Source organism: Arvicanthis niloticus, chromosome 11 (genome assembly GCF_011762505.2).
Source record: "Arvicanthis niloticus isolate mArvNil1 chromosome 11, mArvNil1.pat.X, whole genome shotgun sequence".
Classification (NCBI taxonomy): domain Eukaryota; kingdom Metazoa; phylum Chordata; class Mammalia; order Rodentia; family Muridae; genus Arvicanthis; species Arvicanthis niloticus.
Window position 1 is genome coordinate 60,393,579 of NC_047668.1, and position 19,345 is coordinate 60,412,923.

The following is a 19,345-nucleotide window of genomic DNA, read 5'->3' on the forward strand; positions in this document are numbered from 1 at the left end:
AAATGTGAGGGTAAGTAAAGTGTGTACTATTAATACCTTGGAATGGTAGAATATGGTCAAATAAATACATTGTAAATATTTGTGAAATGCTCAATATAAACATTGGGGAAAAAAGCTCACTGAAGGGAGTATATATGATTCGAATACATTGCATTCACCTACGAAGGTCTCAAATCAAGAAAACTGCTCCTCCCTCTTAGTTCATTGGAGTAGTTTTCTTAAAATTTTTATGCTGTTTGCCCTAGATTTAAACAGTACTATGAACAGTACCATCAGTTTTTTTTTTTTTTCAGATTTATTGAGTACCTGTTTTGTGTAAATCTAAAGCTTATAATGTCTGTTGTGAAAACTTTTATTGGCTGAGTCACTTTGTTTCCATTTTCCTGAAGTACATTTATTATAGTGTATGGTAAAGCTAGCAAGTACAGTTCTGAGTGAATTCACTTTTAACTTAAGTGTGGCTTTTATATTCAAAGTACGTAGCAGTTTATCCTTTACATTATGCATTTGCCTTGTTTGTGTTAAGTGATTTTATTATAGACACAATTTCTTTCTTTTTTAAAAAAGATTTATTTATTTTTTTATTTATATGAGTTCACTGTCGCTGTCTTCAGACACACCAGAAGAGGGCATCAGATCCCATTACAGATGGTTGTGAGCTACCATGTGGGTGCTGGGAATTGAACTCAGGACCTCCGGAAGAGCAGTCAGTGCTCTTAACTGCTGAGCCATCTCTCCAGCTCATAGAAACTATTTCTATTGATTGCATTAGTAAGGGGTGAGGATTTTCATAGTGTTACCTGTGTCTTTTGGTCAATTAGGAGAGTATACCACATGAAATCTGAATATCAGGTGCTAAGAGTTATAGCTATCATGAAAATATTCTTGGAACCTGTTTGGAAGGGAGAAACAAGTGAGTGATTAGAGCATGTGTTGTCTGAGCACAGCGCAGACCTTTAGATCTTACCCTGCAGAGCTATTTTGCAGTTACAGTGCTGTCTCTGAAGGTGCTGCTGCACACTGTGATAAGTGTTGTACTTTAGGGAATGAGATAGGATTTTTGTTTTGTTTACTTACTTGTGACAAGAAGCAACTTGAGGAAGGAAGGGCTTATTTTAGCTTATAATTTGAAGCTACAGTTCATTGTAGGGGGCAAATCTTTGGCTGGAACTACAACAAATTGGTCATATTACATGTACAGTTAGGAACCAGAGAACAGTGAAAGCTTGTATTCAACTTAGTTTTTCCTTTTCATTCACACTTGAACCTCAAGTGTAGACTAGTGGCTCTCAAATTAAGGGTTGATTTCCCACCCCCCCCACCCCTCCAGTCACATTTCTCTGGAAGTACTGTAGCAGACATTCTTGAGGGATATGTCATCTATGTGATTCTAAATTCAGTCATATGTTCTTTCTGTGTATGCTAAAATATCCTCGAATACTAATTTGATGTAGTTTCCAAGTTATTTTTATTAATAAACAAATCTCAAAAACTTGGGTGGACATTGTGAGCTGAGGCTAGCCTGGGCTACATGAGACATTGCCTCAACCCCCCTTCTAGCAAATTCGTATTTTTCAAAAAAAAAAAAAAAAAAAGGAAACCTCTATTTATTATACTTCAAGGTCTGTGTCCTGGGCTAACAGAATTGCTACCAGGTATACTTCCCTGAGAGCTGAGCCCAAGGGTCCTGTGCTTCCAGTGCATTGCTGGATCCAAGGCCTTACTGCGTGCCAAGCAGCTGCTCTCACTTCTAATACTGATGTGCCCCTCCCTCTCCCAGCACATGCTCTTAAAAGTCAGAATGCAATTATGAGTCACCTAGAGCAGTATTGTTGGAATATTATAATATTATTGGATGAATTAATTTTGGAGAGCTATGTAGAAATGTAGTTTTCTGATCTGTGATCTTTCTCTGTTACTGTCCTTTCATTTACTGTGTATACAGATGTAGGAGCAAGAGAAAGCTTTGCTCATAGTATGTTCTTATCTGAAGTCTTTTGGACTTTAGTTTGTTACTGTCCTTAGAAAATTCACTGATGCCCTGAGTTATAGTTAGACATGGCTTTGAAGTAAAGCATTTTACTTTGAGCTTGTGAAGATCTCATTGTTTTATTTTCCAGATAGTTTTGTTAGGCTGTCTTCCAGCTCATGATATTTTTGCCTCAGGGTCCTGAGTGCTGTGGTTATAGGTTGCATTACAGTTTTCAAAATTTACTAGAGTTTCTAGCCTTAGTGGTGCACACCTTTAATCCCAGCAGGGACATGGAGGCTGTGAGTTTTAAGGCAGCCTATTCTACATAGTGAGTTTCTGGACAGTCAGGGCTGCACAGTTGAAACACTGTAAACTAAAGTTTGCTAGAGCTACAGCTCCCCTGGAGAAAGGTTTTCTTAGAGAAAGAACAAAAAAAACCCTCTGAGTCCTAGTTTAAAAAAAACCAAAAAAAAAAAAAAAAAAAAAAAAAAAAAAAAAAAAAGAAAGAAAGAAAAGAAGAAAAGAAAAGAAAAGAAAAAAAAAGAGAAAAAGAAAAAAAAGAAATAAAAATGAAACTACCTAAATGTTTAGAAAGTAGACACCCACTTAGCTGGCTTGTGGCCTAAGGAAAAGGTGCAGGGCTCTCTACCAGTCTCTTCATTTCCTGCTCTCTGATTATTAGTTAATTGAACTGACCTGTGGAATTAATTTGGTTTCTGTAGTCACTAATCAGATTTTCTCTTTCTTTATAGTTGGGGAACTTACTAAAACAATAATTTTTAGATGAAACTAAAAATTTGAACATAATTTCCATTTTTTAATAGATATTTCAGTTTGGGTCCTCCCTCCAATTACATACTGTTTGTTTACTTTTAGGGCATTGATGTATAGTGAAGCTAACAGAAGGGAGACTTTCACTTCATGGCCTCATGTTGGCTATAGGTGGGCACAGCCAGATCCCATGGCTCAAGCTGGATTTTATCATCAGGTAAAAACATCGTATGTGTATATGTATACACATACATACATACTTGTGTGTGTGTGTGTGTGCATGTGTGTGTGTGTGTGTATTGGGTTTTTTTTTGCGGCACAACCTAGCTATGTACTTGTTTGTATGCATGGTTGTGAGTTTCATTTGCTACATACTTGATTATGATGCTAGTCCTATGTCCTACATTGTGAATGTAAGGGACATATAATTATTGTGTTATTTAATACTTAATATTTCAGATTAAGACATTTGCTCTTTTTGCTATCAAATTGATGTGTTCTTTAAATGTCATTTTTGGGAAATTTCTTTGGAAATGTGTTATTTTCACATTGATTTTTGAGTTAATGCAGTAACAAGACAAAAAGAAGCTATGTACTTGAAACACTAGCACTTGGGTTTGGGGGTGGTACATAGTTGCAGCTCAGCCAGAAACATGTAATGAGACACTGTATCTATTTATTTACATGCTTGTTTATTTGTTTGTTTATATATTTACTTTCTATTCAGGGTTTCACTTTTTTTTTCTGGTTTGCCTGAAAATTTTCTGAACACGTACTTACATATGAATGGAGTAATACTATACATTCTCCCCCTTTGGAAAATTGTACTTGGAATTGGGAACCTTTTGAAAAGAGGTTTTCTTGAAAAGGCATTTTAATGATTAAATCTTCTTTTGCTCTTTTCTTCCCTTCCCTCTCTCCTCTTGGTAACTGCCTACTTCCGATTTCTGTCCCCCTTCCTTTCTTTTCTCCTTTTCTTCCTCTTTCCTCCCAACTTTCTCCTCAATTTAAATAATTTTGCAGCCTGCTTCATCTGGAGACGATAGAGCCATGTGTTTTACTTGTAGTGTATGCCTCGTTTGTTGGGAACCTACGGATGAACCTTGGTGAGTCCTGAGTTTTCTAGGCTAAGTTAATATCATAGTACTTCTAAATTTTGCTTTTTCGATTTTAATATAACTTTCCTTTTTGTTATGTGTTATTGTTGCTGTCTTAAGAGAATAAGGTAGTTCTTTGTATATTCTGTTAAAGGACTTCCAAAATCTGCATAGGAAAAATGCTAAAACATAGAGAGAGCTAGGCTCTTATCAGACCACAGGCTATGTTACACCAATAGCCCTACTTCTTTAGCAGTATAGTTCTTATCCATTGAAGAAAAGTTAATAGAATTCATGCATGGAAGTATTTAGTGTATACAGTTTTAATTTTAAGTAACCTTTTACAGGGCATTTTCAGCCTTTGATAGTGTACAACATCTTATTACATGATTAACATTAGATATGTAATAATACCCAAGATCTACTATTATGAAGCCTCATTTTAGAAGGAAAAAAGCTTAGCATGTCCCGTAAGTGGTAGAAGCAGGTTTTAGTTTTCACATATGTCACATAGTTTGTACTAAAATTGGATTGACGTTTCATGTTTATTAGTTGAAATGAATGCAGTGAGCAAACAAAAACAAAACAATCATTTAATCTACACTTGAAAAATTGCACAATATAAGAGAATGTAATACCTATTCACAATTTTTATTTTAGTTTTTAGTTTATGTGTATGTTTGTATATGTATACATACATGTGTATGAGGATGCCTTCAGAGGCCAGAAAAGAGCATAGGATCGCTGGAGGTGGTTTGAGCTGCCTGCTGTGAATTCGGGGAACAAACTCAGATTCTCTGTGAGAGCAGCTAGCACTGTTAGCTACTATTAGCTGTAGTTCTGCCCCCAGTGCACAAACCTGTATGTATCTGCTACAGGGTCTCCTGTAGCATGGGCTTGTTTGGAACTGACTGTGTAGCTGAAGTTGGTTTCACATCCTCCTCCCCCCCCCTTTATTTTATTTAATTTTTTAAAATTTATTTAGGATCTCACTGTGTAGCTTTGGCTGACCTTGAACTCACTGTGTAGACCAAGCTGGCTTAAAATTAAAAGAGATCCACCTGCCTCTCTCTGCTTCTCTGCCTCTCTAGTACTGAGATTAAAGTTGTGTGCCATCATGCCCTTCCTGGCATAAAATTCTTGATATTCCTACTGTATTCTGGGTTCAGAGGCATGTGCCACCACACTGTTCCTTTTTCTTTTTTAAAGAGGGAGTCAAGGCTTAAAATGAGCCTAGGTTGCACATCAACTCACTGGGTAACCCAGGCTGGCTTCAAACTTAGGTCAGCTATCTTGCCTCAGCTTCCTTAGTGCTGGAATTTTGGGTATAAATCACAGTGAACAGCTTTGATGGTACCTGTATTCTTAACTTTTTTGTGTGTTGGGGAAGCAGATTCAGAATTTCAATTTGGGCAGCTAAGTATCCATCTTTTCTTGACATGCTAAGGGTTTAGGCATGTACCAGAATATGGGATTACAAAACTTTAAAGAATTTGAGAGAGTCTGAGGTTCTGAGCATACTGTTCAATGTGCATAGGAGAAAAACTGGGTTGCTGAGTGTGGGTGCTTTCCAAATATTTTAATTAAGAGGGAAAAGGGGCATTTTAAAGGGGAAAAGGAGGTCTTGCTTTTTGCTTGTGGGAATTGACAGAGTGAGTAGGGAGGTTGACTTCTTCAAGAAATAAAAATGGATATTTTTGTTGGGTATGGTGACCTACACCTTTTATCCTGGCACTTTGGAGGGAGAGGCAGGTGGATCTCTGTGAGTTCAAGGTCAGCCTGGTCAACAAAGTGAGTTCAGTACAGCTAGGGTTTGTTACACAGAGAAACCCTGTTTCTAAAACCAAACAAGCAAGCAAGCAAACAGAATGGGTATTCTCTCCCCTCTGTCAGTTCTGAATTTACTGCTCTACGCTAAGCAGCTGTGTGCTTGGCTTTTTTTTTTTTTTTTTTTTTTTTGTTTTTTTTTTTGTTTTTGGTTTTTTTTTTTTTTTTTGGTTTTTCGAGACAGGGTTTCTCTGTGTAGCCCTGGCTGTCCTGGAACTTACTCTGTAGACCAGGCTGGCCTCGAACTCAGAAATCCGCCTGCCTCTGCCTCCCAAGTGCTGGGATTAAAGGTGTGCGCCACCACCGCCTGGCTTGTGCTTGGCTTTGTGATAAGATTGGCAATCGCAGTGAAAAACTGGAAGATTTTAATGCCCACCAAGAGTGCAGTGGCTTCTGGGAGGCAGAGGCAGGTGGATCTCTTGTGCATTTGATGCCATTCAAAGCTATGTACTGATACCGTGTTTTTCTTTTTAAAAACAATTGCTATAGCCAGTATAGTGTGACAAATTCACCATTGATGAGCAGTGGAGAATTAGAAGAACGTTATATATACTTTAAAGTTTATTCATTTATTTTATGTATATGAATGCACTGTAGCTGTCTTTAGACACACCAGAAAGAGGGCATCAGATCCCATTTCAGATAGTTATGAGTCACCATGTGGGTGCTGGACCTTTAACTTAGTACCTTTGGAAGAGCAGTCAGTGCTCCTAACAGCTGAACCATCTCTCCAGCCCCCAGTTTTTATTCTTTAGTGATCACTGTCAGTAACATTCTGTATGTTCTTGTTTTACAAAAGCTGTTACAGAGTGGTTCAGTGCTACTGATGATTAAAAATTCTTTGAAGTAATAAAAAGTAATAAAAATTGTTTTTCCCCTCATAAACAAAAAGTATTTTAGAACTATACTAGTTAAGATCCAAAGAATCTTATTTCAAAGGTGATAAGAGATTATTGGGATTAGCTATAACTGAACTTGGCTTTTAGTTTTATTTTACACAGTCAAATGTGGCTTCAAATATCTAATTAAAACGTTAAAACCCAGTTAAGAGAAGGTAGAAAGGAGAAAAATACGCTAGAACTTAGCTGGTAGGAATGCAGCTCAAATATGCTCTTGGTGTAGTGCAGAAGAGTTTCTGAAGGATGCCTGTGCAGTACACTGCCCAGGATGTCAGCATAGTAAACTGCAGGTGCCGGGTGAAAGGAAATATGACTGTTCTGAAGAGCAGCATGTTTTGTGAGTAAAATTTCCTTTTTGTTTGCCATGAGTAAGGAAACAAAGATTCTGTCTTTGGTAGCAGGATTCTGTCCTCAAGTATTGCTTTGAAATTATAAATAGGAAAATAGACAAGGAAACAACAGAAAACCAAAAGGAAATATATAGAAGAGTTAGGAAATCGGGCAGTTTTATCATGATCTGCGTTATAGTACTGATTCCACACTGTATTCAGTTAAAGTGAGTACAGCTGCTGTGGTTGAGTGAGATTGAGTATCACGTAAAGCTAAGTTTAGTTGAGTGGTGGAAATACAGCTGAGTAGGGAAGGACTTGCTCAACATGCTCAAAGCCCTGGATTTCGTTCCAGTACTTATATCTGCCTCTGCTACCCTCCCCATTCCCCTATACAAAAACGTAAGACATTAAATGTATGTATGTATAAAGCAGGAAGTCTTCTAGTTCCTGCTTTGCTGTTCAGTAAACTTCTCCTTTTCACCCTGTAAAGGTCGGAACATGAGAGACACTCTCCCAACTGCCCCTTTGTGAAGGGCGAGCACACCCAGAATGTGCCCTTGTCAGTCACACTGGCGACGAGTCCTGCACAGCTTCCTTCTGCAGATGGAGCTGACAGAATATCTTGCTTTGGGTCTGGGAGCTGTCCGCAGTTTCTAGCTGCTGCGACCAAACGTGGGAAGATCTGCATATGGGATGTCTCCAAACTCATGAAGGTGCACTTGAAGTTTGAAATTAATGCCTACGACCCAGCAATTGTGCAACAGCTGATCCTATCAGGAGACCCAGGTTCAGGAGTTGATTCAAGGAGACCCACTTTGGCATGGCTGGAAGACTCTTCTAGTTGCTCAGACATACCAAAACTGGAAGGAGACAGGTATGTGTTTGTTTTTTTTTTTTTTTTTAAGTAGTATTTGTAATGGTACGTGTTTTCTTTTTCTAAATTTCACTTTCTTAATTAATGAAATAGCAAAAAAGTGGGTCAAGTTAGAGAGTAAAAAATAGATATTTAGCTAGAAGCCTGAAGCTTATATGAAATTCAGAAGTTTTCATACATATTACCACAGACTAGTTGTATCTGATAGTTGGAACAGTAGGATTTTTATGAGTTCTATGGCAGTCTGGAACATAAAGTAAAAATTTTGTCTCAAAATACCAAAAAATAAAACAGAGAAGGAAATGCCACTATGTTAAATATGCTTTTCCTTCATATTATATTTTCCTTTGTTATGTAACTAAGACAAATAGGAGTTGGTAGAAATACTGACAGGTGTGTAAGGATAAATATATGATAATGAAGAACACAATACCAAACAGGTACCAAACACTAGCAGTCACAGTCAGATTGGACAGGCTAAAATATATTTGTCAAGTTATTTATTATGTAGTTCTGAAGCCACTCTGTAAATCTATTTCTGTGCAATAAATGTCAAACTATATAAGTCTTGAAAAAGTAAATTTCAGTCTTTAGAAAGCCATTGCCAGATTAAAAACTAACTTCTAGACCTTGTCGCTCACTGTTAGAATGCATGTGTAGCATTTGTGAGGTCCTTAGTTCTGTTTTCAGTATCTAAACAAAGACATAACAAAAATAAAACAAGAAAAATAAAGGTAGTATTAACTAAACTTTGTAACTTGCCTATATTTATCTCGTATGATTGTTACTTTTTAAAAGATTTTGTGTCATCTAAAAGCTGAATAGTACAGGAGTAAATATGTTTCTTGCAGAAAAGTTGGCAAAGGCAGGAATGAGAATAAAAGGAACGCAGAGGACTTGTTGTAGTAAACCGCTTTGGCTCCTGGTGTTCGCTGCACCCGCCCAGGGGCTCTTTGGATTCATGGATGAAAGATACACTGACGCACGCCAGTTAATTTTAGTATGCCTTGACTAGCTTAGTTTGGGCAGTTCTAATACTCTGACAGGCTAGCATACATTTCCCTTCAGTACTCCTGGTGCAACACTTTGTAATCTATGTCTTGTTTTTGCTGCCCTGTTACCTTCTGGGCAGCCCCTCTCATAGGGCAATTTCCCTTTCCACCTACTTTTTGGATGAATTTTCTTCTGCAGCTCTAAATCTGATCTATTTCACTTCCTCACCCCGGGACATGAAGATCTCCCTTTTCTCCCTCACAGTCCCTAGCCCAAGCAAATCTAAAGGTCCCGCCTCAGTCTACCTGCCTTGCTATTGGCCGTTGGCTCTTTATTGATCAATCAAAAATGATTAATTCAATGCATTAGAACAAGTCCCCAACAACCTGTAATCATTCTATCCAGTTCATTTTTAAAGCATGTGTTGGGTCAATTTACATGCATTACAATTTTTATCATAAAATATTTTAGGAATAGATTGTTATATTTTTGTATACTAATCAGATCTGTAATGTCAAAACCCTGGAATTATTTCTTTAAAAAAAACTGTATTTTATCTTTTATCTCAGTATGGCTGGGTGGTACTTGGTTAATACTAAAGTTTTTCTGTAGTTGAAACCTAATGTGTTCTTGTTCCCAAGTACAGTAGTTTTCTTAGAATTTAGGTTTTTTAGGTGTCTTCTTAACTTCTGATTAGGATTTGAATTTTTGAACCTAATTAACAGGTGATCCTAACTAGTGAGTTGGGATTGGTCTCTGGTGATACTGCTCAGTGGTAGAACAATTGCCTAAGGTCGTGGAAGTTCAGTACTGAGCAACAGTAACAGAGCTAATCATGTGAGTGAGAACTGACTGCATTTATCTATTACTACCATTTACAAAACCCAAGGCACGGAACCTTTGCAACACCGTCTTGCTAAACCTCTCAACAATTTTGAACATTGCCTTGGAATGTTGTATTAAGCTCTTTTTTCCTTTTTTCTGAGAAGGTTTGGAGTGGTTTAGAGACAAGGCCCCCCAGCTGTCCTGGAAGTTTGAGCAAAGGTTCTTTTGCTTCAGCCTTTCTAGTAGCAGGAAAGACAGATGTATGCTTAATAATCTGGCCACAGTCTCTAGTAGAGATGATCATTACTATGTAAGATAGCATTAGTATGTAGCCAAGCACTGTGGATTTTAGTACACTATATTATTATAGAAAAGGAGAATCACTTTTTCTTTTTATAAAATTTATCTTTTTAATTTTTAATGAGAGTATCAAAGTTAAAAAATACTGGTGATATGTTGGTCAGTAGGGTGCAGAACTTGACTGTTACATGGAGAGTAGGAATAAAGGTTGATACAAAGAGGAGACCTGGCAGTTGTTTGGCCACCTGAATGCAGGCCAAAGGACAGATTATTGTCTTGTCCTTACTCCTGTCTTCTGAATTGTGACTCTTAATCCTGAATGTCTCACTGAATGGACACACAAAAAACACATAAAAATGAATGTTGGTGTAAATACATTTATAATACATTACATACATACATATGTTCATAAAACTGTTTTTGGTTTTAGAGTAAAGGTCTTGAATTCACAGACAATAGCGGTTAAATTTTACTACAACAAGTTGGTTTGATTTTAGTAGCTGACATTCTATCTCACTCTTGTGCTTGCTATAAATTATCTCTAGTCACTTTCCTAGACCTATAAATGGTAAAGATTTTTAGAGGTTTCCTTCCCACAAACTTTCATGTAGACATTCATTTAATGATTTATAATTGTTTATCAGTTATGTATCAAATTGATATATATTACATTTCTTTTATCAGTTTGTATACTGCTGTTGTACGCTATCTGTATAATAGTGGTTTAAACACTGCTTTTCAGGGCTGGAATTCTAGCTCAAATTAGTTTTTTAAATGCTTTTAGCATTTATTTAGGTGTGTAAGTATTTTGTTTGTAAGTGTGTATGTGTACCATGTGCATATCTGGTGCCCATGGGGGTTTCAGAAGAGGGATTCAGAGCCCTCAGAACTGAACCATTATGTATGTGGGTACTGGGAACTGAACCTGGCTTCTTTTTAAGAACAATAAGTGCTCTTAAAAAGTAGATGTTGCCTTGTTTGCTCATGAAATACTAAGGTAAGAGCAGCATGGCCATGGCTCATCATGTACCCCAGGCTTGCCTGGAGCTTGCTCTGCGCCTTAGCCTGATGGTGAACTGTACATTCTTCTTGCCTTAATATCTTCAATGTTGGTTATAGGCATGTGTCAACCAACAAGCCATCATCTCTTCGGCCCTTAGCACAGTGTTAGCAGTGCTTGAATAGAACATATAGTTTGATCTTCAGCCCTGCCTCTCTTAAAGCACAAGAGACAAGCCAAACAAAGCTATGCTGTGCCTTCTTTGCTTTCTTATGTGATGTATATTCTTTTTTTTTTTTTCCATTCTGGGGATTAAACCCAAGATCTTACACATGTAGTCCCCTGCACTGTAACAGATATATATCCCTAGCATGTAAGGTTTACTATTTTTTTTTTTTTTTTTGAGTTTAAATTGTTTTTACTTTCTTTTTTTAAGTGATGATTTACTGGAGGATTCAGACAGCGAAGAGCATTCCAGATCAGATTCTGTGACAGGTATGTAAAAAAAAAAGTTAGATAATTATATATTTTTATATTTATACAGTTCAAAAATAAATCTTAATACCAATTAATTCATAATTTTTTGGTGAACTGGAAGTCTTTACTGATACCGTATTCAGTGTTCTATGTTTATCAGAGATCTTGAATTTAGTATTAGATATTGTGTTTCATAATTAAAATTTAAATGGCAACCATTTCATTCAAAGGGAATAAAGTATTCCCTTTTACATATTCCAGAGAATAAAAATTGTGCTTATTTTATTTGTATGCTATACTCTTTAAAGAAGAGTAACATTTAAATAAAAATTCTTTATACTTAAAGAAGTTGAAACTATAAAATCATAGGCATTGTGGCATCAAGTAGATGTTGCCTTGTTTGCTCATGAAATACAAAGGTAAAAGCAGCATGGCTCATCGTGTAGCCCAGGCTTGCCTGGAGCTTGCTCTGCGCCTTAGCCTGACAGTGAACTGTACATTCTTCTTGCCTTAATATCCTCAATGTTAGTTATAGGCATGTGTCAACATCTGGCTTGCATGTGTCAACATCTGGCTTACATGTGTCATATTTTTCAGTATCATTCATAGGGAGGCTAGTGTATCTCAAAATGGTTTTATTAATTTTTTTCTTTATGGGTACATATATGTTTGATCATGCTCATGTGTGCTTGTGCTTGAGGAGGCTGCAGGGCCGGTTGATGTGTTGAATGTCTGTTATTTTTCCACCTTAGTTTCCCCCTAACCCCCTTTTGAGACAGGGTTTTTATACAGGTTTGTTTTTTTTAGCCGTAGTATTTCATGAGCAAACAAGGCAACATCTACTTGATGCCTCATTGCCTATGATTTAACAGTTTCAACTTCTTTGAGTATAAAGAACCTGTATAAAACCAGTAGCCCTGGTTGTCCTTGGGACTCACTTTGTAGACAAAGCTGGCTTTGAACTAACAGAGATCTACCTGCCTCTGTGTCTTAAGTGTTGGGATTAAAAGTGTGTGCCACCTTTGGGAGTTTGTCTATTTGACTTGGCTAGCTAGTCAAGTCAAATAGCTGCCCAGTTCCAGCGGTCTATATGTCCCTCAGTGCTGGAGTTGCTAATAGATGCCGTACTTAGCTTTTACATGGGTGCTGTGAATCTGAACTTAAATTCTCAAGATTGTGTAGCAAGCCTTATTTTAAGTTTGTAGTTAGTTGAGCCATCTGCCTCTGCTGTATCATATTAGAGTATAAATCCCAGTCTACTTTTTATTGTCTAATTATATTTTCTAAACTGTAAAATAATATTTAGCATGCATTAAAGAATTATGCACAGTACCCGAGAAGTGCCCATTTCTTATAAAGTGATGGTTATTGTGACTATAGTATCATATCATGAACATGTCAAGGATATGAAACATACTTCATGTCTTTAGAAGAAGCATGGATTTGTATAGTGTAGTAGTTAAGAACTAGTTATTATAAAATAGCATTTTTTTAAAAATTGTGATTTGTCATGTATTATTTTTGATGCTGCTAAGGAGAAGGCTACACTGATTTTGTTTTAGTACTCAGTTTTGAAGTTCCTAGCTCTGGAAAAACAAGAAGACACAAACATGCCCTGAGTGATACAGAGATATATAATTTTAGAAAAGTAAAGAACTGATTCCATGTAGAAAGTTTAGACTAGATTGTCAGGGTGGTTCAGCAGGTTGTTGGTGCTTAATGCCAGCGCTGTTGCCCTAAGTTCCATCTTGAGTCCTGTGTTGGTGAAAAGAGCCAGCAGATTCCCACAAGTACTTCCATACGCGCTCCATGATGTGTGTGGACATACAAACACAGTGCACACAGTTTAGTTTTTTCCTCCTTTGCTGTCTTTTTACAAACAGAGAAGTAGCATGCTGTTACATTTTCTTAATTGTATATAGAGAAATAGGGTGCATACTGGAAACTTTCTGGAACCGTGAACTTTTTTACAGGAAAGACTTCTGGTTGTTTTAACTGTGTGAGCTTCAGTTTTTGCTTTGTGAATGTTTATAGTAAGTGTTTTTCAATGTCCCCTTATCTCTTCTTAAATTCGTTGGTTTTAACTATTACACCTTAATTGTCTGCCACAATTTTATTCTTTTCTTTTGGCCAAAACATCTGGTATGTATTTTGGGGATTAATAGTACTTATATTTTGGGGGGGCATGCTGACAATCCATAGTCTGTTGTGATGGCACTAATCAGGAGGATTGCTACAGCAAAACGCTGTCTCATCTCTCAAAATAATACTTGCATTAGGCCTATATTTTTACTTTTCTTTTACCAGTATGTTTTTCATCTGTGCTCATTTGATTTTCTACACTGCCTTAGGATGTACTTCAGTTTCTAATATGCAGACATTTATCAGATATTATTTTCTTTTGCGACAAGATCTCATTATGTAGCTCTGGCTAGCTTGGAACTTGTTTTAGCCTTGAACTTAACACAGTTCTGTGCTTCTGTCCCCTGAGTTTTGGAATTAAAGGTTGTGGTGTTATCCAGGGCCTGTATTCTTGTTGGTACATCTGCTGCATTTTTAAAGGAAGTACTGTCTTTGAATTAAAAGATCATGGCAGTAACAAATGAAATCCTTTCAGCTTAAAAATGTATATTCCTTGATTTGTATTTAATATATGTATGTACATGAGTGAGTTCATGTGTGTGGAGACACCTCCAGTGTGTATTTGTGTGTATGTGCTTTCTTCTTTTTGACAGAATCTTTCATAGACCTAGAGTTTACCAGTTCTAGACTAGAACATTTAGCCAGTGATCCCCAGGGACCTGCCCATCTTGGCCTCCTTAGTGCTGGTCACAGATACGCTAACGTGCTTGGCGTGTTGTACATGGGTTCTGGGGATTGAGCTCAGGTCCCTCCTGCTTTCTGACAAGGCATGCAGTTTACTGGCAGAGACATCATCAGCCCTAGTTAATTTCTGCATTTGAGTGTTTGAAGTAGGCTAGTTTTTGTTTTGTTTTGTTTTGTTTTTTGTATTAAAATACTTTTGCTTAAGATTAATTCTAAAAATATGGATTCTAACCTATACTTTTTATACCAGTAACTTATCGGAGGATTATGGAGTAAACATCTAAACCTGATAGTAATGAGAAATATAGTCTCATCCTGAAGTGTCTTAAAATTTTATATGTAATTTCAGAAAGCCTCTGAATGATCTGTATTAATTTCAATGACATAGTTAAAATAATTGTAGGTAATGTTAACCTCAACGTTATGAGTGCACAATAAGAGGTGTCTCTTTTTGGTTGAAGATTATAAGTTTTGAAAGTTCTTAGTTGATTTCAAAGAGAAAAGTTTTGTTTCTGAATCAAGGAAATATGACTTGTCATGAAGGCTGAACACAAGGATTGGCAGGAGAATTGAGTACAGTTGAACTTGGATGGCTTTAGAAGAGGGTCAAGACAAAATCTGATTGCTTAGCTCAGGAAGTGTGACTGTTAGAAACTATGGCTTTGACACTACTTAAGAAAGCAAGATACAGAAGGATTTCCTAAAGTGATTGAAAGTATTACATCACATGCATATTGCCTAAAAATTAGTTATGTGATCTAGCTTATATCTGGCAGAAACTTTGTATTAAGGGCCTGGCTGTGCTTCAGTGGCAGAGTGCCTGATATGCACGATGCCCTGTGTTCCTTCCAGAGTATTGTAAATATACACTGAAGAAGGAGGAATAGAGTGTCCCAGATGTGCATTCAGTTGTTATAAGAGGAAGTAGAATAACAGAGCCACTTGCTATGTTTTTCTTTTATATATTCATTTTTCTAGTTACTTGCTTTTTTTTGAGCAGGGTCTCACACTGTATCTTAAATTGTCTTAGCATTCACTGTATAATGCAGACTGGCTTCATACTCAGAGTAACCCTCCCCACTCAGTCTTTTGAATGTTGGGATTATAGCAGTGAGCCATCCAACCTAGTTTTATTGTTTCTTTTTAAACAGTTTCATTGTTCATACCAGTTACTTTACATATTGTCCTAACTTTATGTGCTTTGTGTATTTATTCTGATTAAAACTATTCTATTTGGACAATTTTTTGTCATAACTTTAAAAAGTCTAAGTTTTTAAGTTTAGTATATCCAATAGGTAAGCATCTCAAAGATATATTTTAATTAATTAAAGTTACAAAAACACTTTACTTTTCTAGTCTGAGAAAGAAGATGTAGACAGTACCATTCAGTGAGATGGCTGCTTGTTATAGCCACAGAGCACAGAAGGAATGAACTGATGGCTCTTCAACTTCAGTTAGAAAATATTTCAGTTGTAGAGGTTAATAATATGTGAAGATAATCCCAGATAGTGGGAAACTCTGGGTAACCCTGTAAGTGAATGCTGAAGAGACTGTAGAGTATCAGGACACCTTCGTGGTGGTCCACGCATCCCTTGCTCACTACTTGTACTTTCAGTTTTTATTTAAATTTAAATTTTTTTTAAATTTAAAAATTTTTTTTTAAATTTAAATTTTTAAAAAAATTTTCTTTCAACAGTAAGAATCAGTCAGTAATAACAATGAGGGAGAAAAAGCACTCTAATGATAGGAAAAAATTAAGAAAAGAACTGCTTTTAGAAATAGGTACAACAAAAAGTACAAGTAGTGAGCAAGGGATGCATGGACCACCACGAAGGTGTCCTGAATGCATAAGTTATAATACACAAATAATATTGGGTGTATTTTTGGTTTAGAAATGAAAGTCAGAAATTCTATTCTTTTAGCATCAATTTAAAGCAATGACTAAAATATATTCTTTATTTATGTCTTCAGAATCAATTTCTTCTCAAGAAAATGTATTTGAGTTGAAAATGATTTTGAATTTCTTGAGTAGCCTTTTAAAATACGTTTTCACATGTAGGGTCATCTGACATTTGATTAAATTTCCTTTTAAAATATTGGAAAAAAATAATCCCTTAAAATTTTTGTGTATGCATGTATGTATGGGCACATGTACACACATGAATGCCCAGGTGGGACAGCTTGCAAAAGTTAGTTTCCTCCTCCTACCTTGTGGGTCCCAGTGATCATCAAGCTGAGATTGGTTTCAGGGCAAGAGCCTTTACCTGCTGATGTATCCTGCTGGCCATGAAATACTGTGAGTTCTAGTATTTACTAATATAGACCAGATGAACTAGGAAAAACCTCACTGAAGTACTGATTGTGATTTACATGACCACAGCTGCTGCATCTAATGTGCTGTATTTTTCTCCTCACAGGGCATACATCACAGAAGGAGGCCCTGGAAGTAAGCCTTGATATAACAGCCCTCAGCATTCTCCAGCAGCCAGAAAAACTGCAGTGGGAGATCGTTGCTAATGTGCTTGAAGATACTGTTAAGGATCTTGAAGAACTTGGGGCGAACCCTTGCTTAACGAACTCTAAGAGTGAAAAGACAAAGGAAAAGCACCAGGAACAACACAACATTCCTTTCCCATGTTTATTGGCTGGAGGTTTATTAACATATAAATCTCCTGCTACCTCACCCATTAGTAGTAATTCTCACAGGTCACTGGATGGTTTAAGCAGAACTCAGGGCGAAAGTATATCAGAACAAGGGTCAACTGACAATGAATCCTGCACAAATTCAGAACTGAATTCTCCTCTGGTCAGGAGGACTTTACCTGTTTTGCTTCTTTATAGTATCAAAGAATCTGATGAGAAAGCAGGAAAAATCTTTTCACAGATGAACAATATTATGAGTAAAAGTTTGCACGATGACGGTTTTACAGTTCCACAGATTATTGAAATGGAGCTGGATAACCAGGAACAGTTGTTGTTACAGGATCCGCCTGTGACTTACATTCAGCAGTTTGCAGATGCAGCCGCCAGCCTCACCTCTCCAGATTCTGAGAAGTGGAACTCTGTGTTCCCCAAGCCTGGGACTTTGGTGCAGTGCTTGAGGCTACCAAAGTTTGCAGAGGAGGAGACTCTTTGTATAGACTCTATAACTCCTTGTGCTGATGGAATTCATTTGTTGGTAGGGCTGCGGACATGCTCTGTGGAATCATTGAGTGCAATAAATCAAGTCGAGGCCTTGAATAATTTAAATAAATTAAACTCTGCACTATGTAATAGACGTAAAGGTGATCTGGAATCCAATCTTGCTGTAGTGAATGGTGCAAATATCAGTGTGATCCAACACGAGTCACCAGCAGATGTGCCGGCTCCTTTGATCATTCAGCCGGAACAGAGAAATGTTAGTGGTGGATATTTAGTTCTTTACAAGATGAATTATACCACTCGAATAGTGACTTTAGAAGAGGAGCCAGTGAAAATCCAACATATCAAAGATCCCCAGGACACAATTACCTCGCTCATTTTGCTTCCACCAGATATACTGGATAATCGAGAGGATGACTGTGAGGAGCCTTCTGAGGAAATGCAGTTAACCTCAAAGAATGGGATTGAAAGAGAAAAAAAGGCTGACATTTCTACTCTTGGACACCTGGTAGTGACCACTCAGGGAGGATACGTAAAAGTATTAGACCTTTCAAACTTTGATATTTTGGCCAAAGTGGAGCCTCCCAAAAAGGAGGGTACTGAAGAACAGGATACATTTGTTTCAGTCATTTACTGCTCAGGCACAGACAGGCTGTGTGCATGCACCAAAGGTGAGCTGTTTGCTAGATTCTTCTGAAGAACTTTCTGTGGCATTTGTCTATGTATATTACTTAGTGTGACTCTTAGATCCATGTAATAGATTTTTTCTTCTTTCTAGATAATACTGTTTTTAATGCCTTTAAATTTATTTTTTTAAACTTCTCTAGGCAAGAAATCTATTGTAAATAGCTTAGTAAGTCCTCAGTATCTTCTCAGCTGAGTATAGAAGTTTACTTGGGACAGTGAAACTCTAGGGTCATGAGTTCGAGGTCAGCGTGGATTGTGTGGCAAGATAGATCTTTGCTTAATTTCAAGGAGCTAGTATCCTGGCACTTTGTGAATACTGACTGCCTATATTGGTGGACCTAGTTTCCTTAGCAACTTGGATAAGAGGGCCCATGTGTGTTGGTGTGACAGCACACATAACATAAGCTGCTGAAAGGGAAGGACTTATTGGGCACATGGTTTCAGAGATTTTAGTTTGTCACAGCTGGGCACATCTGAATGGTAAGAGGAAAGCTCCTGTTATGGCAGCTTCTAAGCAAGGGTGTGTATGTATATTGTCACTTATATTCAGGGAGCCTTCTATGGCTACACGTGTGTGAAGACCCTCGTAGTTCACTTATAGATGTGTTTTTTCCACCTTAGCTCCCATAGTCTATTGCTTAGGCTTGTTATAGTCAAATAATGTATACAAAGCTCCTGGCACACTACTTCTGGAGAAAACAACTGAGCAAGTAATCTTTAGTTTTGTAAGATTAACGTTAAGATATTTGGTCTTTAGTTAATAGTCTTTAACTGGTAAAAATTAGTTTTGCAACATTTGCGACCCCTTTGGATATTGTACACTATTTCTCCATATATTTATTTGTATAAATCGAATAACTCTGCACTATAGATTTTCACAAATATTACTGGCATTTTGAGGCATAACAAATACTCTTTGGTGTCGATAGATTAGTTGGAATTATAGGGCCACACAATTCTTGAAGCCTAGATGACTATAACCAAGAGTTGGTGGATTTAAGAAAAGCTACACAAGTCTCTTTCTGTGCTTTTGTTAGTTATTAAGCTGAATTTTTTGTTACGTACATTCCTAGGGCTTAGCCAAAGAGGGTAGTAGCTAATGAATTAATTGGTTCAGATTACAAATTTGAGCTACATCTAGTTTAATACCCAGAGAGGGAAAAAAAATCTTCAAATTACATTAAAACAAAAGGAAATAGATACAAAATAGGAACATTTAGCTTACCTCCTGAAAGATAAAACTTTGAAGAACACATGAGACTTGAGAGTAGCTCTTTTAAGTACTAGAAGGTTCCAGGGAATTTTAACTTACCAATCATATGTG

The 19,345-nt window shown here is 37.0% G+C and overlaps 1 protein-coding gene across 13 annotated transcripts in view; it reads left to right on the forward strand.

Moving 5' to 3' along the window:
- Positions 1–19,345, forward strand: part of Birc6 (baculoviral IAP repeat containing 6) — a 174,909-nt gene that overhangs the window by 26,618 nt on the left and 128,946 nt on the right. For all 13 annotated transcript variants that reach the window (XR_013113310.1, XR_013113309.1, XM_076942275.1 and 10 more), the window contains exons 5-9: positions 2,849–2,960; positions 3,767–3,849; positions 7,389–7,772; positions 11,327–11,385; positions 16,611–18,005. Coding sequence is in view for 11 of the 13 variants with exons in the window: in XM_076942275.1 (XP_076798390.1) it covers positions 2,849–2,960; positions 3,767–3,849; positions 7,389–7,772; positions 11,327–11,385; positions 16,611–18,005 (2,033 nt within the window). In the remaining 2 variants the exon portion in view is untranslated. The remainder of the gene's footprint in view (positions 1–2,848; positions 2,961–3,766; positions 3,850–7,388; positions 7,773–11,326; positions 11,386–16,610; positions 18,006–19,345) is intronic.